Genomic DNA, 20,715 nt, shown 5'->3' with positions numbered 1-20,715 from the left:
AGAACTATCTTCGTACAAGTAGCGGAGTTTTGAGCTCCATCTCTAACTGCTGTCCATGCAAAACCCCACCCTCCCTCCACCACACATGAATGGTGCAAGGAACGGAGCATCCCTCACGATAAATCAGTATCTACCCTTTGGAAATCCAGTATCCGCCCCCATTACGCGAAAAATAAGTAACGGTCGCTCTGCGCCAATCCTGGATATGAAAGTATCGTGAAATAGGAAAGAAAACCTCACGGGAAGAATGATGATCTAGTATAGCTACAGTATGTACAGTATGTACATACACTGGCTACTGTATATTGGTAATCTGGAGATTCTGTACACTTACATACGATGATACGAGACTATACGGGTTTAAGATGCCAATATTTGTACTCGTACCAGTACTTGTAACACTTGCCCGAGTGCTGTATCGTACCTACTACTATATACTCCGCACAATGCTACGATACCAATGACGCTCTCTCTGATAACTGAACAACGGTAGACTTGCATCAAAACCATGGGAAACATCGCAGTAGTCGTGGAGAGGGGATCGAAAGCACCAAGAGCAGGTGGCCATATTCTAATACTGTATCGTATTGTGCGGGAGTCAGGTATTGAAGCACTTGGACCCAACGACACAACAAAATGTGACATGGCGGAAGGCTACAGATTGCTCTTGATTCTACCAGACCCAAAAAGGACAAATACAGAGAATGCGATATGAAAGGATAATATTCCTGGTTTGGGACTTGACTCATTGGATATTTGTTGCATCGGGATATGGTTAAAATAAAGGGGTGTGACTTTTTTTCGCAGAAAAGTTGTAGTCCTCCAGCGGGCACCCTTTAAAGGGTGTTTGTACTGTACTTTAACTGTATCAGTAGAATTCCAGTTACCGTCGACATAATCTACTGTATGAGATTTGAGACATCTCATCCATCACTTCTACAACATTCCAGTTACGGTATCTTAACACGCCCTGTTAAATTCGACTGTAGTTGTGCACAAAGAGGGCGATTCGAAGCGAGCAGTGCCAAGATGGTGATGCATTGAGATTACGTGATTTACTGTAGTAGACAAAGCAACTGGTTAGACCATACTCGGGAATATTATATGGTCGTGAGACCACTCGTGAATACAAGACAGACGAAAACTCGAACAGTCTCAAGCTACAAACTAAAATTACAGTATGTACAATACTACTTGTAGGTTGATTGTTACCCCACCGAATACCAATCAGCTATTTCAGGCCTATGTAGACATCCCGTATGTATATGTCATACTCCACGATACCTAAAATACATCGGATGTACTCTCTTTGCCCCCAATCAAAGACACAATGCTGTAGTGTCCCAATATGGCGACAAACACGTTGACCTAGCGCAGACCCGGGTCTAAAAGTGCTCTTAGTACAACGTGCTTTCAACAAGTGAAAAAATGACTCACTAAACGCGCCACCCGCAACATGTTTAGCCACAATTGTCTCACTCTGTCTTTTTGCGTGGCGGCTGCTTAGGGTTGATACGGCTGGCTTCCCGTGCGGCTGAAGCAATATGCATATATTTGTCAGTCAGCTCTAATTACCCCACAGATATGCGAGTCGGACTGGATGCCCACATAGAAACATAAAATATTTCTGCCAAGACGATGGTGCAAGGGGGAAGAAAAATCATTGCTGGGAAAGTCGCAATGTACGGCGTCTCGGGATCTGCATGTTGTGTGGCAAAGCCGGCCTTTGAGCCCTAAGCTTGTCTATCCGGGTAAACTTTTGACACTATTCACCCGTGGATTTCTTCATAATATCAGTTGTTGGTTGATGTTGTTCCGTATCTGATGTGGTGCCGTGGGTCATCGCCAGAGGTGTTGAAAGGTGGTGTGAAACGGGCTCCAGAGCCTTGCAACTCGGGCTGGCAGATCCACTCAACCGATTTCCCTTCCCCACACGGCCGCTGCGTCCAATCTGCCCATCCCAAGTGTTAATAAACCACAAGCCCCCGTTAGTGTCGAAAAATTGGCTACAAGCCCTATATAAGAAAAGTTGCGGAGGCTTAAAAAAGGAGGCGTGCATCAAACAAGACCTCCTGCAGCTTGGCAATCGCCTTGATAGGCCCTATCGGTGTGCATACTGGCAAGTCGAGCCGAGTAACCACCGATATGATGCCGGCTCAGACACCGAACTCGATGAGCTATGATCAGCAACAGTGACTCGACGTATGACACCCCACAAATCAGCAAGATACCCCACATTGCCCTTATATAGGCCTTAGGAGACGTTGTCCTGATCATCAAACCATCCAACACATTAAACAATCATCTATGGAGACCAAAGACTCAAACACCCACATTGAATCTGTGGAGAAGCTCAATGACGCCGTAACCAGCGTCGAGTACCTGCCATCCCTGGAGGAGAAGTTCCCCCATGTCGACGGAGCCAAGCTCCTGCGAAAGATGGACCTGAAGATTGTCCCTATGGTCACTCTGCTCTATCTCATGTCTTTCCTCGATCGAGGTAACATTGGAAATGCCAACATTGAAGGTCTCTCCGAGGACTTGGGACTCACCGGCCAGCAATTCAATCTCTGTCTCACCGTGTTTTTCTTTACCTACTGCACCTTTGAGGTGCCCTCCAACATGATTCTCAAGCGACTCAGACCCTCTGTCTACCTACCTATCATTATGGTTTGCTGGGGAACCTGTATGACACTCATGGGCATTGTCACCAACTATCACGGTCTTCTCATCTGCCGACTCTTTCTGGGAATGACTGAGGCTGGACTTGTTCCTGGTGTTGCTTACTACCTCACAATGTGGTATGCTCGTAAGGAGATGCAGCTGCGACAGGCTCTTTTCTTCTCAGCTGCCGGTATGGCTGGTGCCTTTTCGGGTCTTCTGGCCTTCGCTATTGCCAAGATGAGAGGAACAGCCGGTCTGGCTGGCTGGAAGTGGATCTTCATCATTGAGGGTATCGCCACCGTTGTTGTCGCTGTCATTGCCTTCTTCACTATCCAAGATTTCCCCGAAGACGCCAAGTTCCTTTCTGAAGAGGAACGAGAGTACCTCCAGTACAAGCTCAAGTACGACGGTCTGGATCGAGACTCAGCAGCTGCTGCCACCGGCGTCCATCAGTCTATGGGTGTCAACAACTCTAACGATAAAAAGTTTGTGTGGCAGGCTTTCCTGGATCCCCAGTCCTGGGCCATTGCCTTCCTAATTATCTTTGCTGCTACTCCCATCTACTCGATTTCTTTCTTCCTGCCTTCCATCATCAAGAACCTGGGTCACGTCTCTTCCAAGGCCCAGCTCATGTCTATTCCCGTTTCCTTCACTGGTGCCATCACCACTGTGGTGCAGGCATACTTCTCAGACAAGTACGGAATCAGATACCCTCTCATGGCTTTGGACTTTGTGTCTGCAATTATTGGATACATCATGGCTCTTACCACTGCTGAATCTCACCCGGCGGTGACATACGCGGGATGTTTCTTTATCGTTGGAGGAACCCACCCTGCCTTTATTGCTATGTTATCTTGGCTCTCTGTCAACAGTGCCGGAACCTACAAGCGAGCCATTGCTCTCGCTATCGCTCTCATGCTTGGTAATATGTCTGGAGCTGTAGGTGCCAACATTTACCGAGCCCAGGACCGACCAGGGTACAAGCTTGGACACGCTATTAACCTTGCCTTTGTATCTGCTGGTCTGACTCTTGCTACCATTACCTACCTCTGCTACCGAGCTGCCAACCGACGGCGAAGAGAGGGTCTGGCTGCTGGTAAGTACGACCATCTGACCAACGAGGAGATCCACGACATGGGCGATCGATCTCCTTACTTCACCTACCAGTTGTAGTTTATATAAGTTATATTGATTGAATCCTTGGCTCTTTTATCCTTGGTGTTACTGTAGCTACTGTATTGAGCGACTCGCTCGCTCGTAGCACGATATCCCACCCCCCAAAAAAAAGCTTAAAGGAGCCTTTTGCATACCAGAGCATTGTCTGTACCAGAGCATTGTCTGTACCAACCTTAATTGTAGGTTATTTTAGCTCAAACCTCCTTTTTCACTAACATCGCGTGTCGACATTATGACCATACCATCAGATACCTCAGAGAAGAATATACCAAAGGACTTTTCCGTAGAAAACATTTACGGGAAATTAACTGATGATGAAATATTGCAGAGTAGGAAATCTCATATCCAGTCGGTGAGATTGGCCTTCAAGTCGCTACCAAAGACTCGAACCAGAGTCCCTCAACATGATGCCTCTTTCGTGGGGATGGATCCCGAACTAGTGACTTTCAAAAGTGCTTCAGATCCTTTGTACCCCAAAAATTGGCCCCTAAGAAGGAAGCTCTTCACTGTTGTGGTGGCATCTCTTTATGTCGGAGCTGAGCCCTTCGTGTCTGCAGCCTTTCCAAAAAGCACTACGCTGTCGCTTGCCCATAGCGGATCAAGCGTTTTTGTCATGTTGATGGTGAAAATTGTCCCACGATTGATAGGACTGGTCATTGTGGGGCCTTTGTCTGATTACTTCGGTCGTAAGGTGCTGTTGAACGCGTCTGTTTCAATCTTGATTGGGTCCTCAGCTCTGGTTCACGTCTACTTTGACCGGTTCTCTTTCTTCCAATTGGCTTCTTTCAGTTTTTTATCAACTCTGGGGGCTTCCTCCCCTTTATCTGTGGGGTCAAAGATTCTAAATGACGTCTTCTCACCCTCCGCTGTAGGTGGGGGGCTCCTTGTCTACCTCTGTGGACCCGTGGTTTCCTACTTTGGAAGCCCGGTGGCCGTAAATCTAATAAAGGAGTTTCCTGCTGGTTATTCGTCGGGTTGTTTCTGTGTAGTCATGGCATTGCTGTTTGCTTTGATTCCAGAAACCTCACCTGCGATGATTCTTCACCAAAAGGTTACCGTGTTGAGACAGTTAACCGGAAATAAGCATCTCCACAGTCTGTATGAAATCACGCGGGAGCCAATCTCTGTCCAATTACGACGACATCTTGGCAGAACCTTTGCAATGGCTGGATCCCATCCATCACTGTACATAGCCATGCTGATAGGGGCCTTGTTGTTTGGAGTGATAGCAGCAATATGGGCGCTCTGGTGGGCATGATAGGGGTCATAAAAGCAACACTTTGAGGCTATCCACTTTTTGATTCTGGCATACATCCTCGAGACACTTCTCCAAGTCTCACCGGCCGGTTAGCAAACGTAGAAGGGATCTAAGGGTACATCCGTATGTGTAGTCGTACATACTGTATGGCTTGCAAGAATATGGGTCTGTACCTTAGCTGAAACAATGCATTGCGACGTGTAGATAAATACCAAACACGCAGTATTATCATCGGGACTAGCAGTCAGAAATCTACAAGTAGTATTGGTAGTTTCAAAACACGCGCGCCAACATGAATTTTTCACTTCCCCAATACACTTCTGGTCACGTGGCGTTGTATCATTGGACTTCAGGCGTCGTTCTTAAATACAAATCTGTCTGTAATGGAAACACCTCTGCAGCAAGGGGGCATCAAGTTATCAAATCAGATGCTTATCTCTGGCAGCGTCTAAGAGCTCTTTAGGCGCTTGGCACGACTTGGCACCACAGATCATCTGACGTAATTGGTGAAGAGACACAACAGAACTTATCGTCAGTCTCATCAAACTATGGACATACAAAGAAATATACCCCACTCGAATATACAGAACACCCATGTCAGCAAGGTCCCGTTAATCTCTTAAAGCCCTGCTATTTTAAGTTCTTTTAAAGTCGCATACTGCTGAACTCTGATAACGCCCAACTTGATAAGGACTCCCCTTTGTGTTGGGAGCCTGAAAAACACCCGCTGTTGTAATCTCAACAGCGATATCTGCGGGGGTCCATAGTGGTTGCCTAACTCAAGTTTGATGGTTTGGAGAACTTGGCTTCTGTGCACCTACTCGATTTTGTGTTTCTATAGTCCTACAATTCTTCCGGATCAGCATGCATTTCGTGCATTGCTATTCTCATGCTGTTTCAACATGGTCTAAGAAGAAACGAAAACGCGAGTAAAATGGAAAAAGAAAAGAGTATCTAATCCACACAGAGACCCAATCCATTAGTTTCCCCGGCCAAACCTACGAATGAGTCATGCTGATCGCCAGTGGGCACACATAATGCTTATACACCCTGCATACGGTCGTACTGTAAGTCAGAGCTACAGCACGGTAGCCGGTGCCAACCGGAGTCTGTTTGCTTATAGATTTGAGCTTTGTCTCTGGTTGTAGCCACTTCGGCCGAGTCAAACAACCTTTCTCCGTCGTCTTGGCGTGGTGCTCAAGCCACAGTGTTGTGGCGATAACCACGGGCCAATGAGAGAGGGCCTCTAGGGTCTCTTTTATCAAATTAATGGAGCGATATTGTGGCTCACACTCATAAAACAATCTGCCACCTCCTGAAACCGAACATCAGTGTCGTGCTAATGCCTATTTGCAGATCCGTTTGGCGGTCCCACACGGCTTCGTCCACCGCTACATCCATACTATACCCACTATGCTCAGTACTTGTAGCCGTGCTACAAGCAGTTACAGAGAATAGAGACCAGCGCCGACAGTCTGGTATGCTCCAGGGCAGTAATTGATTCTCATATTCTTGGCTTCAGAGTTAATGTAATTCTGACACCGAACTGGAGAGATCGACGTAAGCCCTCTCCTATAAGCTGTTGAAGTTGGAGCTTTGAAGTTAAAGGTCTTAGCGCGGCTGACGGATTTGGTGGGTTTCAGGTAAGTGGTTGTCATCTGCCAGTCTCATTGGGTGCCTGCCATGCCCTGTCAATAATTTTAGTACATCTTGGCGCATGAAAGAGAGTAATGACTACTGTACTTGTACTGTTCCTCGCCTACGGGCACAATAAAGCAACTGTAACTAATATTAATGCAATAAATTATGAAAAATAAACAATTAAACCGAATCACTCTCAGCAGCCTCCTTGTTTTCGTTGATGCTGCTGGGCTTGGGAGTCTGGACGTTGGGGGTGACGCCCATACCATTGGGGTTCTGGCCATGCAGGTCCAGGACTCCAGAGTCCTCCCAGTCGAAGGCAAACTCGCCGATCTGGGCCATGTCGGTTCCAAGCATCTCCTCCTCCTCGGTCATTCGGACGTTGAGGTAGGGGATTCTGTTCATGATGACAAGAATAACTGAAGAGACCACAAAGGAGTAGCCGAGGGTAGCAAACGCACCAGCCAGCTGGTAACCCAGCTGAGCCCAGTGGTGGTTGAGCCATCCACCCTTGATCTCTGTGGCACCATCCAGATGGGCAATGTAGTCAGCAGCAAAGAAGGCAGTAAGAACAGAGCCGCAGAATCCTCCCACACCATGGAGAGAGAAGACATCGAGACCATCATCAATTCGGAGCAGATTCTTAAGGTCACCAGAAATGTTAGCGAAGACGGCGGTGATGATACCAATAGGGACAGCAGACCAGATAGGGACGAAGCCGGCGGCGGGGGTGATGCCAACGAGACCTGCGATGGCACCAGAACAGAGACCAACAGTGGACCACTTTCGGCCCTTTCGGAAGAAGTCGACACACATCCAAGCGAGAGCACCGCAAGCAGCAGCAAGGTTAGTATTAGCGGCAGCGTAGAAGCCTCGGATGGAGGCGTTACCAGAGGAACCACCGTTGAATCCGAACCATCCGAACCAAAGCAAAACAGTGCCGAGAACAACGGAAGTAACGGAAGAGGGCCGGTAGTGAGGCAGCTTCTCAACAGCAGGGTCACGTCTCTTACCACACCAGAGAGCATAGGCAAGGGCACCCGCACCGGAAGACATGTGAACAGGTCCTCCACCTGCGAAATCAAGTCCTCCAAGGACGGCGAGCCATCCACTAGGGTTCCATGTCCAGCATGCAATAGGAGAGTAGACGACAGTCATCCAAATGAAGAGATATACCATCATGGGGCCGAGTCGAGCTCGCTCGTGAGCTCCACCAACCATGAGCATACCGGTGATGCATGCGAACATGCCCTGGTAGAACATATACAGGATATCGGGGACAGCAGAGGAGCCAACAGAGGGAGCAGCGAGAACATTCATAAGACCGAAGTTATCCATGGTTCCAATGAACTTTCCGGCCTTGTGAGAGAATGCCAGAGTGTAACCCCAGAAAAACCACTCGAAAGAGACGAGGGCACAGCACATGATGGATGCCCACAGGAGAGACAGGGCGTGGTGCTTACGCGACATACCAGAGTAGAGCAGACCGACTCCTGGAATCATGATCCAGACCAGTGCCGAAGAGGTCATGATCCAGACCATATCGGCACCCAGGAAGGGGACGTTCAGGTTTTGTGTGAGGGAGTCTCCTCCATTGCCAGTGGTCGGAAGGGGAGCTTGCGTTGAGGTAGCGTCAGCCATTTGTGAATTAGGGTGGTGAGAATGGTTGGTTGTAGGGAAGAATCAAAGGCCGGTCTCGGGATCCGTGGAGATCGGAAGAGCGGTTCAGATATATCGATTCCTTTCGTTACCTCCCCTGTTCTCAAAACTGTGGTTTTTCGTTTTTCGTTTTTTGCTTTTTTTGATTTTTTTAGGGCCAACTAAGCTTCCAGATTTCGCTAATCACCTTTGTACTAATTACAAGAAAGGAAGAAGCTGATTAGAGTTGGGCTTTTTATGCAACTGTGCTACTCCTTATCTCTGATATGAAAGTGTAGACCCAATCACATCATGTCATTTAGAGTTGGTAATACTGGGAGGATAGATAAGGCACGAAAACGAGCCATGGCAGACATGCTGGGTGTAGCCAAGCAGAAGAAAGTAGATGGGAGCCAATTGACGAGCGAGGGAGCTACGCCAATCCGACATACGACACGCTGAGATCGTCTTGGCCGGGGGGTACCTACAGATGTCCAAGGGTAAGTGCTTGACTGTAATTGTATGTCTGAGGACAAATATGTAGTCAGCCGTATAAAGTCATACCAGGCACCAGTGCCATCATCGAACCACTAACTCTCTATGATACATGCCTCCGGTATTATTGTACCATGCGTCGCTTTGTTACATACGTATCTTGCCTTTTTCTCTCAGAAACTCCAGACTTTGGCTATTGGTCGAGATAAGCCCGGACCATAGTGAGTCTTTCACACTCTACATTTCTCCCTTGCTCCAACTATAATACGATCTTTTTGCAAACTTATTTAGACAAATTGCATGGCGAAGGCGGGGACCGCCACAAGAGCAACGCCCATCACCATGGGGCTGATTCGCGCCAGAGTGGCGACATTGGCTAGTGCGGGCGTAGATCCTGCAGAACCGGTGCTGGGCTGGAAAACAGCAGCAGACTCGGATTCGCTGGCGGAGGCCACAGATGAAGGTCCTACGCTAGCAATGGGTGCTGTAGCAACAGGAGATAGGGATGAAATAGAAACAATGGGCTTGGTAGAGGCGACGGCGGTCTCGTGGACGGTTTCGACGACGGTAGCAGCTTTAGACTGCTCCTTCTCCGTCTGAGCGGTTTCAGCAGCCGACTCCAATAGACTTCCATTTGTCTCAGAATGACACTTTTCACAGTCAGTCTCGGTAACTGTAGAGGTCTCGGGTTTGATAACGGTCTTAGTCTCATCGGCAGGCTTCGGCTTAGAGACCGTGGCAGTGCCGACCACAGAGGACTTCTTATCAGACTCGGTCTTGGTAACAGTTCCGTTGAATCCAGAACCACTTTCAACCCCAGGGATCGACGACGTAGAAGGCGAGATCGACACAGAAGAGCCGCCATCAATGGGAAGCTTACACTTTCGGTCCTTGAACAAAGTCTGTCGGTCAAGACGAGTGTTATTCTCGGAAAAGACAAACTCGTGGGTGAGGTGGGAGCAGTTGTGTACAGTGAAAGAAGACCATCCGTAGTGACCGTCCATAGTATAGGCGATCCACTCCTCGTCGAGACCGGCAGCAAAGTCGATACCGTCATAGTGGCCAGCAGCACCGTTGACAATGTACCAGGGAGCAGAGGGGTTGTTCAGGCCGTTAGGATCAACCTTTCCGTGGGCAACAGGGTGGTTTCTCTCATAGAGATGCACGTGACCCATGATGACCAGATCGACGTTTCCGTCGACCAGAATGTCTTCAAAGGCGTTTTGACAGTCCTTGCACACGTTCTTCTTCTTGGCGTCAATATACCAGGGCCGGTGGCCAGAAACGACAACCCAGGGAGTCTTCTCTCTGTCAACATTGGCCAGATCAGCTCGGAGCCAATCGAGCTGCTGTCCTGGATAACCAAACTCTCCGGACCGCATACCGGTGGAAGATGGAGCATCCTCAAAGTCAGTCTCGGTGTTGATGGAAACAAAGTGGACAAGACCGTAATCGAAAGAGTACCACATAGGGCCGACACCACCAGACTCCTCAGCAGGCATTCGAAAGTGGTTTCGCAGTCCGGTGAAATTGGTTTGGCCCTCAAAGCACATGTCAGCAGTATAAGTGATGTTGTTCTTCTTGTCAGAGGTTCCTCCATTGTTACAGTTGGCCTCATGGTTACCTGGGGAGACCATATACTGCTTGTAGGCAGTCAAGCCCTCCATCTGCTGATAGTAGGTGTTCAGCAGAGCCTCGTAAACGTAGATTCCTTCCTCAAGGGTGGTGTTGGGAAGGTAGCCCTGGATCTCCTCCTTGAGCCAGTAATCGGAGTAGGCAATGTCTCCAGGGTGCAGGAGGAACTCGTACTCGTCAAAGTCGTCCAAAAGAGAGTCGATGGTGTTCTTCTCTCCGGGCTTGAGGGGACCCTCAGCGCCCTCCCCGACCCAGGTACTAAGTCCATACTCTCCCATGACTCCTAGATCAATGGCAGCAGCAAAAGTGAATTCCTTGTTGGTACCGGGAGCAAGAGCAGTCTTGAAATGGAAGGTCTTGGAGACGTCAGCACCCTCTACTCGGTAGTAGTACACAGTTCCAGGCTCGAGGCCCTCCAGAACAACATGGTGGTTCCAGGTAGTGGAAGTGGCATAGGTATTAGACTCTCCAGAGGCAGACTTGCTGAGGTTATCAGGGTCAAGGCCATATCGGAGAGTGGGTGCTCCTGACAGCTCGCCGTAGGTGTTCCAGGACACAGCGGCAGACTTTCCGGCTTCAGCACCAGCGAAAGCTACGCGGAACTGCACAGGCTCGAGGATGTTCTGGGGGACGGGGTTCTTGACCTGGGGGATGGCCAACACACCGTTGATAGCGAGGGCGCTGGTCAGAACAGCGACCACGGAGGTAGAAAATCTCATTGTTGAACGAGCGACTTGGGGTAAGGTTCCTTTTCTCCTGCCTCGTCTGTCCCACAGTCTATATATGTTTTCTTTCCATTCTTTTCAAGAGAAAGCTCGTATTCGTATGCTTGTTTAGACTGGTTAATCGTTGTGGAGACTCAATAACAAAGACTTTGATGGCTAATTGGATCTGCGTGATTGGCTAGCCCGTGTTCTTGGTTCTCGGCGACTGACGGCTGGTCAGGTTTATTACTGAAGGATGCCAATTACAGCTCGATACCACCCACGTGGGTAGTATCTCTGCAGGGGTCCAACTGTATTGTCAAACGCAAACCGGTGAAGGTGAGTGGCTGTCAACATACTTACTTGGGTGATGAAAGCGGAGTAGAAGGCTGTTTAGTCACGCGAGTCTCTCTTAAGCGTTCTGTCGCTCCTTTCTAAAATCGGCTGCTGCTTGTTCTTCACTTTCTGCACAGCTTGGCCCCGTCTTGGTCCATCTCGTACAGTCGTTTTTTGGCGCAATGCTCACATACCCCAGCTAACGCTTGGCATTCCCGCTAGCCCCGCTCTGAAACCTACCCTTACCAAAAGAGGATGTTTAGATCACTAAAATTTGGCGTCTAGCTGGTGTCATCAGCCTGTCAACGTGTTGAAACGAGTGGTGGTGGGCGATATTGATGTCAGTTCCGTGCAGCATAATAATTAATGCGGATATTATCGTTAATGGGGGAATAACCACTCACTTCAGTCGTGTTCATCATCTCTCCTCGAATCAGATTATCATTGCTTCGTCAGCAGGGTAACTCACTAAGACAGTTTTTAAATAATAGCCTCGCTTGTCGATCGATGTGTGAATGTTGAAATTCACGTGAATAAGCAGAACAGTTTCACCAACAATGGCAGAAGACTATCCCCCGACTTCACTGACACGGGTTAGTTCATAGCGGTTGCATGCGTCGCGGGACGGAGTACTCCGACAAGTGACTTTCGGGACGGCTGTTCCTTCAATGTTGAATAGTAGCTATTGCCAAGAAAGATGACGCTAACAAGTGGACGACATGTGAGTGAGGGTGAAAAGGAACACGAAGAACATGGTTTGGCGAAAATCAGGACCACCACAGATATATATGTACAGTACCCCCTAAAAACCATGTGGATGCAGCGAACACATGATCTATGTGCTCAAATCATCTGTGAGTGCTAATCTGACCGTAGAGAACCCTTATATATGGCTTAAACACACCCTAAACAAGTCTAATCATCTTAAAATCTCACCCTACATACAAAAACCCGTAGCTAGTCTGTACTCTAAATGTTTCAGTTTCAGTACATACTGTACATAACATATTGAGCTATAGTAGCTCCAAGGTGTGGCACACCCATGTCTATTAATAAACAGGAGAAAGGCATATCATGAGTTCGCGTTCACTGGCATGTATGCCTGTTGCACTCAATCACTTGTTCCTCATGCAACCCCCCACTCTTACATTGATTTTGTCAGCGCTTTCTTCGCCAACAAAGTTCGACCTCCGAATGTGATTGACCAGATACGAGAAGTAGTTCCGTAGACGGGTATTGCTTTTTGAGGATGACCTCCACTTCAGCACATTTGTGACTCGCACAAGAACAGCCAGAAAATTGTCGACCAAAAATAGCATCTTCCGTTTCATTCGTTACATCCTCTCTTTCGTATTCGCTGTGCTCGGCTCGTAAAAGACATACACTTACGCCCGGAGAGCCCTGTTGCTCCGCCCCTGGGAACTGCAAACTGGTGCAGGTACATGAACCAACCACTCACATATGGTTCGGATATTGGACTAACATCTACGCCGGTAGGGTAATGGAAATTTACCCTATCGTCAACCATCGTCGTTCGAGATTCACCTCCCGCACGTCATTCTCTCCACCAGCCGTAGTTTCAACTGTATATTGTTGCCTCTATTAATTGCTTTTTCTTACATCCCTGTACATTACGCTCATGTCATATTCTCAACGTTGGAATGAGTCGCATGACATCGATACAAAAAAACAACTATTGATTATGAATTTGAAATCGTCAAATCGGTTGTATTGAACTGGAGGTTCGTTTCATTGCTAAAAATAATTCTTCAAGCTGAGATCTGGTGATGTAAGGAGCCGACTCGGCAAAGACAACATCGGTCTCAGAGAGAATCACGTATCGCACTGAATCAGGTCTCACCTGCACAAGGTGTCCTGTAGCATCACTTGGCTTATTTTTCGGTGGGGTTTGTAAATGACATGGTTGTATTAATTGTACAGTATATATGAACTCGTCAATATGACGTACGGTGTACACACATACGACCAATTGCTATTGCTCGGTGCAATTTGCGTGACTGCCACCCTGCTACTTGTAGGTTTCTTGGCAATTCAAGCTTAACGGAGGTTTAAGATCAAACGGTTAGGTGGAGGGAAAACAGTGAAGGTTGTAGAGGTGCAATTACAGACTTGTTGTAAGAGTATTTCGTAATTTCAGGTTTGATTAACATCGAAACCATAGCTGGCATATAAGTGGATATCTTTTGTGACAGGTTTTATCGCGTGTCTTAAGAAATAATCGTCATCCCCACATGAAGCTAAGGTTTCTTAGTTCACTATAAGGTACCAGTTTCGAGCTTAGAGACATGTATCATGCAAGAGAGTCTGGAATATTTTTGTTGAATGAGAACCCATAGTATAAAAAGTAAAGAGCCTGACTGGTAATCAAGCACACAAGACGACTTCGTTTGATACACCTCTCTTACAACCGCGGGTCTCAAATAAAATGCAGCTGTTCTATAACACGCGACAGCTGCCAGATAGATCTCCGAATAATAGGCGATCCCAGACGTCATTAGGGTGCATCGCCATCTCACGAGATGCAGGACAAGTACAGCATATGGTTGGACTTGGGATTTGAACGAACCCTTTCTGCAGATCATACGTGGGACGCTAAAGCTGCCAAGGCGTCAGTAACTCGACGTGTTGGGATTGAGAGACTAGCTAGAGCAAGAGATACGACTCTGCTTGCTGCTACTCCTCTTTCCAGAACAACTCTAGAAGGCTGCACCCTGTCCATGAGCATCATATTCCTGCTTCGTCATCCGTTTCAACTGCCGCGGTTAACACTCATCCTCTGAAACTGCGAAGCGGGATACACAAAGAACCTGGGTAGGTTTGATTGTCCAAGCTTGTTGCGATCTGCACGACATCGTTACGGGAGTACAGACGGATGCAGAAGCGAGACAATGCATACGTGCAAAGAGTCTGGGCCTTTCTCTTGTCCAAGAGCCACCGCTCTATATATATCGAGACCTAGGCCAGATGCAGAAGTCTTCGGTCCCATATACGCACATCCTTCAGCATGAAAGTCGACAGTGAAGTCATTCCTGGAACCATCCAATTGGTCGATCTCAAGGGAGACCCCGATTACAATGCCGTAGACCACGAGATTGTGCTGGTGCCTACTCCCTCGGCTGACCCAGACGATCCTTTGAATTGGTCTCAGCGAAGAAAGTGGCTCTCCATGCTGTGTATGGTGTTGTACACCCTTGGAGTTGGAGTTCCCACTGCCTCCATCTTCTCGGTACTGCTGCCCATCTCAGAGAAGACCAACTTGTCGCTGGCTGACCTCAACGAGGGTACCGGATATATGTTCCTGATGCTGGGTTTCGGCTGTCTTTTCTGGCAGCCGGTGGCTCTACAGTTCGGAAAGAGACCTGTCTACCTCATCTCTATCCTGGGAACAATGGCAGTCCAGATTTGGGCCCCCTATACCAAGAACAACGGTCAGTGGATTGGTCATAAGATTCTGCAGGGTTTCCTTGGAGCTCCCATCGAGTCTCTATGTGAAGTCACAGTCTCCGATATTTGGTTCGAACACGAGCGAGGCTCCTGGATGGGCCTGTACGCCTTCATGATGCTGTTCGGCTCCTTCATGGCCCCCTTTTTTGGAGGTTTTATCACCCAGGGTATGGACTGGAAATGGGTGCTCTTCTGGGGTGCCATCTTCGACGCAGTGGTTTTCGTTTTTCTTTTCTTCTTCTTCGAGGAGACTAACTACTCTCGAAAGGCTGAGCTGGAGCGAGAGTGCATGGAGAGCGAGACTCTGGACGTTGCTCATGGTGGAGCCGTTCTTCCTGTGGGATCAGGATCTTTCAACGACTCTAGCGACCAGAACGAGAAGGGATCTGCTAACCGAGTGGACGTCATACCCAACCCTTTCTCTAATGGAGAGACTGCTGCTTGCGGTGTGCCTGCCAAGATCTACAAGCCCAAGACCTTCTGGGACAAGCTGAAGCTGTTTGACAAGCCCAGACCCAACATGTTATGGACCATGGTCAAGCGTCCAATCATCATTCTCTTCTCTTTCCCTCCGGTCATCTACGCCGGCTTCCTTTACGGTACCGGTCTGATTTGGTTCTCCGTTCTCAACGCTACTGCCTCCAAGATCCTATCTGAACCCCCCTACAACTTCAAGCCCTCAATGGTCGGTGTCGCCTACTTGTGTCCCACCATCATCACCGCTATTGTCGCCTGGTACGGGGGATGGCTTGGAGACAGACTACGTATCTGGATGGCCAAGCGACACGGAGGTATATCTGAAGCCGAGGATCGACTCTGGCTCTTGGCACTCTATATGGTCATGTGCCCCGCTGGTCTCATTCTCTGGGGTATTGGCGCTGCCCATGGCATCCACTGGTTTGGATTGGTCATGGGTCTTGGTATCACTGGAGGCTTCGGCGTGCTTGCTGGTCTCTGTTCCGTCAATTACGCTGTTGATTGCTATCGGGAAATGGCTTCGGAATCCATGGTTCCTCTTATTATCATCCGAAACTGCATGGGTTTCGGTATGGGCTACGCCATCACCCCCTGGCTCACCAATGAGGGTCTCCAGCGATGTTTCGGAGAGGCCGCCGGAGTTTCAGTCTTTTGCATCGGAATGTTCTTGTTCATGATAGCCTTTGGCAAGAAGTTCCGAATCGCTACTCGACACAGGTACTGGAAGTTTGTTCAGGAGAGTATCGAGAACGACATGGCCCACTAAGAAGACCCAACTCACAAAAAAAGTACCCTCCCTCATATCTAATCCACAAGTAATATTTATCGTATAAAAGATACTACAAGTAGTTTGAAGTTGGTTTGAAGGTACTTGCACTTGTGGTGATTCAGGAATTGTTGTCGAAAAGTCGAAAGTCGACTGATGTGGTTTAGGAAAACGGCCCAGCCGGTGTTGAAATACTTAGTGCTTGTACTTGTACAAGTATATATATAGACCTGCAATTTGGCACCTCTATTGATGAGATTCCTGAATAAAATTTACTTATACTTGTACAATTGTACGTTACCGACTGGTACTTGCATCAATAGTGAACTATCTCAACATTTTTTTACAGATATGAGTATACTACTGTACAGTACATACTTGCACTTGTACATCGAGTGCTTCGATATTTAGCATGATCTTAAATCAATAAACCCTCCCCTTTTCAAATACGCGTCATCCATGCATGGCACAACACACACTAAACCTTCAGGTGAAAAATATGTATATGGGAGCGATCTATAAAAAATCAACTCCGTGATATTACACACAACATGACCACAGAAACAGGAATACCAGAGGTTGTTAAGGCCAGTTCTGAAACTATGAGCGCTGACGGAAAGCCTGAAAAGCCCAACCCTTCCATGTTCCCCAAGAGACAGAAGAGAGACACTCCCAAGGAGTACTCGTACTTGCGATGCGAGTACAAGCTGCCTCACAAGAACCACCGACAGTGTCACATGCAACGAAAGGCGGAGGAAAAGTTTTGCGCTCAGCATGTACTTCTGCAGAAGGACAGCTATGCTGGTCGAGAGCGTGTTGTTTGTCCTGTTGATCCGGGACATACAGTTTGGGCTGACGAGCTCCAGCAGCACATGTACAAGTGCAACAAGGTCAAGGAGCGAATGCAAAAGGAGCGAGAGGGATGGCACAGAGATGACATGAACATCAGTAATCCTGAGGCCAAGCCCTGTGTTGGTAAGAAGTCTGATATCACCGTTGACTACGCCAAATGGATCCCTGTAGTGGAGGCTGCGTTCAAGGACGTGGAGGAGGTGCCCGTGGAAATTCTGAACCACGAGAAGGGTCTTGCCAAACGAATGACTGAGGTCCAAAACAAGAAACACGCTCTTCAGCAGGCGTCTCTTATTGCGCATATGGAGAAGACTGGCCTTTTGAAATCCTCCAGTCGAATTCTCGAGTTTGGAGCCGGACGAGCTGAGCTTTCCAGATACATCAACTATGCTATCTGTGCTGAGAGACAACAGGATGATAAGACAGCTGCTAACTACCTGTTTATCGATCGAGCCATGCCTCGAATGAAGATGGACGGTAAGCTTGTGAAAGACACCAAGGACGATTTCCCTGAACAGCCGTTGCCTCTTATCAAGCGACTCAAAATGGACATTAAGGATCTCATGCTGGATGGGGTGCCTGTGGAGGGACCCTACGACGCCAACCTAATTGTCTCCAAGCATCTCTGCGGCTGTGCCACCGATCTAACCCTTCAATGTCTTCTTAACAGTGCGGTGTTCACCAAGGAAGCCAGACCTGCTGCGCTTGTTATTGCACTGTGTTGTCGACAGATATGCAACGTGCAGATGTTCCCCAAAGCCGGAATCGAGTGGCTGCAGGAGCGTGGTTTTGACGATGATGGATTCGCCGCTCTTACTAGAATGACATCGTGGGTTTTGTGTGGAGAGAGACCCAAGAAAGAGCCTGTGGAGGGTGAGCAGACAGAAGCTGCCGATAATGAGACCCCAGCACCAGTTGGACACCCTTCCGGACTTCCTGCTGAAGCAAGAAAGGTGATCGGTCTCAAGTGCCGACGTCTTCTGGACCAGGGCCGACTCCACGCTCTTCGAAAGGAGGGTCTGGATGCCCGTCTGGTTCAGTACACCGAGATGGATATCTCTCCCGAGAACGTCTGTCTGATCGTTAACAAATAGAGAACATAATATATAGAAGAATTGCATATAGAGGGATGGTTGCATGCGGAAGGAGGGAGGGGGACTGTAGGTAGAACATAGGATGTGAGTACCTTAATAGTACGAATACTTGTACAGTAACTGCAGAAATCATGATTGTAAAAGTACAAGTACACTGGTACATCTTCATAGTCCGTCGATAATGGTGGATTCTTCTGGAGAGAATCTAAGCCATGGCAACAGAACGACATCAGAATATATGACTAGGGTTCAGATCTCATTGCTCCAAACAGCTCTTCCTCCCAAACAGATCTTCATACTGCCGCGGGATTGTGTGGATTCTGCCCACCTAATCTGACCGATACTTGCATACAGAAACGCTATTTCCCACGTGGGGAGAATGCAGAAACATTGTTTATACACCTTCGTACTAATAAGACCAGAGTATATGAAGAACGACATGCTCCAAATAACACCCGGAAAACGACAAGATGTGGTCCCTTATTTTCGTCGTGATCTCCCCTGCTCTGGCCTGGAACACAAACGCCACAGACACACTCTACCCCGAGGAAGTGCCAACCAAGCCTTACTACCAGGGCTACCAACTTCCCGTTGGTAGCAAGCATGCTACACCTCGAAATATCGAGTACGGAGGCTACAACTACTGCTCCATGCCCCATCCTCACATCGACACCTATGAGCTGCCAGCAGCAATTCTCAATGGCTCTGTTCGAGGAAGTATGGCTGGATTGACCTATATTCAGAGACACCAGAAACGGACATCCTACCACACCTACCAAGACGAGGACATCCGGTACGATTGTTCAGAGCTTGTTCCTTTTTTGTTTGGTGAAAATCGTGACTCCACAGGGCTCTTGAACGCTGCTATTCCCGTTCACGATTATGTCTACACACCCGACTCCAATCCATACGTAAGTTCGGGATACGTACCCCATGGAAGCTGCCAGTTCCCCCAATTGACCATCGGGGGTCTGGAGGACGGCTTCCAGCATGGTAGAGATCTGTGGAATGTATATGGAGATAAGATGGGTATCATTCCTGCAGTCCCCAGTTTGGACCACATCTGGCTTCGACGATCCAATAAGGATCTCACAGCCCAGACCGCGGGTGGAGTACTTCGGGGGTTGTGGCCAAACCACAACGAGACGCTGCCCATCCACCAACAGCGAGCCGAGGTGGACACAATTGGATCAAACTACCCTTGCGAAAAGCGAGACAAGCTGAAGAAGGATCTCAAGAAGACGGACATCTGGAAGGAGCACGATGAATTCATGGTGCCCGTGTTGGACGAGCTGCACAAGACTGTGTTTGGCGAGTCCGACTACAAGTATGAGAAATGGAGTGATACCTTCCAGTCTCGTCTCTGCAATGGTTATCCTCTCCCATGTGCAAACAGTACCTCTTGTGCTTCTGGGAATGCTGCAGCCCAGGTCTTCTCTGGTGAGGACTGGGAGTTCTACCAGCAGTACATTGCAGATCCCAATGCTGCCGAGTATGCTCGTCTGAAGGTTGGCCTTCTTGTCGGTGAGATTATTGATCAGCTCAAGGAGACCGTTTACAACCATTCGAGTGTGGTATACAGACACTACTTTGCCCACGATGGAGATCTAGCCCCTATGGCAACTACTCTGGGGCTGCAAACCATGAAACAGCCTGGAATGGGCATTAACATAGCGGTGGAGTTGTGGAAGGTGGAGGCTGTCGATGACAACGAGTCAGAACAGATTCCCCTCCCTCCTATCACTAATCAGAACGAACACTATGTCCGTGTTCTGTGGGCCGGTGCCCCCATTCGATCCAAACTTGGAAATCTTGAGTGGATCAAATTTGATGAGTTTGTCGATCTGTGGAGTAAGTCGGTGCCCATCGATATTGTAGAGGAGTGCAAGGTCACCAAATAATTACGGATCAATTACAAATAGCCACAAATAAATAAATAGATGTGGATATATTCTGCTGTTACTCTCTGAGACATGTGATCATTGCACCTCAACACGCAAGGCTCCACTGTAAGATCATCTGAATAGAGACTCGTGAACAGGAGCGTGTGAAAGTATTTGCGAGTGCGGGTACTCGTAGCTACTGTAAAAGCAGTAGATACCTTTCTACAGTAGGGTATACTGTAAACCCCTTGAAATGTAAAAATAGATGAGTCTACTGATACCTGATATATGATACGGATAGTTTCAACCTACAGCCCAAGTAGCTACACGCCTTCACCGTCTCGTGCCTGATACGCCCACTTAGTCGAAGTGAGACACAATCTTTGTTTGAAAATAACCGGTCCAATATCACCTAATCGATCAACGCCAAGACGAGGGCCGTGTCAATTTCAGGTCCGGTAGTATCAAATTGGAAGCTTGAAGTCCGCAGCTGAAAGTCTCGTCGTCAGCGTATAACCTCGCAGTATTGAAACATGTGCGTCTCTCTCATCGAAGTTTAACGAGAGTAGCGGGTGGGTGAGACGGTCTTGAGTGATACAATTGATAGGAGAACGAGTCTCAAAAATATATA

At 48.2% G+C, this 20,715-nt stretch overlaps 8 protein-coding genes across 8 annotated transcripts; 5 read left to right on the top strand and 3 right to left on the bottom strand.

Moving 5' to 3' along the window:
• Positions 1-1,231: 1,231 nt before the first annotated feature.
• On the bottom strand, positions 1,232-1,664 carry YALI1_E32247g (uncharacterized protein; the record flags this gene model as incomplete). Its single annotated transcript, XM_068283138.1, has 2 exons — positions 1,232-1,534; positions 1,581-1,664. 2 exons carry the CDS (start codon positions 1,662-1,664, stop codon positions 1,232-1,234), a joined length of 387 nt encoding a protein of 128 aa, XP_068139239.1.
• Positions 1,665-2,307: 643 nt separating this feature from the next.
• Positions 2,308-3,837, top strand: YALI1_E32241g (uncharacterized protein; the record flags this gene model as incomplete). The annotated part of the gene is made up of 1 exon (XM_504459.3): positions 2,308-3,837. The coding sequence occupies one exon, from the start codon at positions 2,308-2,310 to the stop codon at positions 3,835-3,837; it is 1,530 nt and encodes a 509-aa protein (XP_504459.1).
• Positions 3,838-4,072: 235 nt separating this feature from the next.
• YALI1_E32223g (uncharacterized protein) lies at positions 4,073-5,098 on the top strand (the record flags this gene model as incomplete). The annotated part of the gene is made up of 1 exon (XM_068283137.1): positions 4,073-5,098. The coding sequence occupies one exon, from the start codon at positions 4,073-4,075 to the stop codon at positions 5,096-5,098; it is 1,026 nt and encodes a 341-aa protein (XP_068139238.1).
• A 1,821-nt stretch (positions 5,099-6,919) lies between these two features.
• On the bottom strand, positions 6,920-8,380 carry YALI1_E32180g (uncharacterized protein; the record flags this gene model as incomplete). Its single annotated transcript, XM_504457.1, has 1 exon — positions 6,920-8,380. The coding sequence occupies one exon, from the start codon at positions 8,378-8,380 to the stop codon at positions 6,920-6,922; it is 1,461 nt and encodes a 486-aa protein (XP_504457.1).
• A 779-nt stretch (positions 8,381-9,159) lies between these two features.
• YALI1_E32152g (uncharacterized protein) lies at positions 9,160-11,226 on the bottom strand (the record flags this gene model as incomplete). The annotated part of the gene is made up of 1 exon (XM_504456.1): positions 9,160-11,226. The coding sequence occupies one exon, from the start codon at positions 11,224-11,226 to the stop codon at positions 9,160-9,162; it is 2,067 nt and encodes a 688-aa protein (XP_504456.1).
• Positions 11,227-14,572: 3,346 nt separating this feature from the next.
• Positions 14,573-16,255, top strand: YALI1_E32118g (uncharacterized protein; the record flags this gene model as incomplete). The annotated part of the gene is made up of 1 exon (XM_504455.1): positions 14,573-16,255. One exon carries the CDS (start codon positions 14,573-14,575, stop codon positions 16,253-16,255), a length of 1,683 nt encoding a protein of 560 aa, XP_504455.1.
• A 551-nt stretch (positions 16,256-16,806) lies between these two features.
• Positions 16,807-18,201, top strand: YALI1_E32096g (uncharacterized protein; the record flags this gene model as incomplete). Its single annotated transcript, XM_504454.3, has 1 exon — positions 16,807-18,201. One exon carries the CDS (start codon positions 16,807-16,809, stop codon positions 18,199-18,201), a length of 1,395 nt encoding a protein of 464 aa, XP_504454.1.
• A 470-nt stretch (positions 18,202-18,671) lies between these two features.
• YALI1_E32077g (uncharacterized protein) lies at positions 18,672-20,102 on the top strand (the record flags this gene model as incomplete). Its single annotated transcript, XM_504453.3, has 1 exon — positions 18,672-20,102. One exon carries the CDS (start codon positions 18,672-18,674, stop codon positions 20,100-20,102), a length of 1,431 nt encoding a protein of 476 aa, XP_504453.3.
• Between the last annotated feature and the right edge of the window lie 613 nt (positions 20,103-20,715).

The sequence above is a fragment of the Yarrowia lipolytica genome, chromosome 1E (assembly GCF_001761485.1).
Source record: "Yarrowia lipolytica chromosome 1E, complete sequence".
NCBI classification, from domain to species: Eukaryota; Fungi; Ascomycota; class Dipodascomycetes; order Dipodascales; genus Yarrowia; species Yarrowia lipolytica.
Note: the sequence above shows the minus strand (reverse complement) of the source record. Positions and strands in the feature narration are given on the sequence as shown.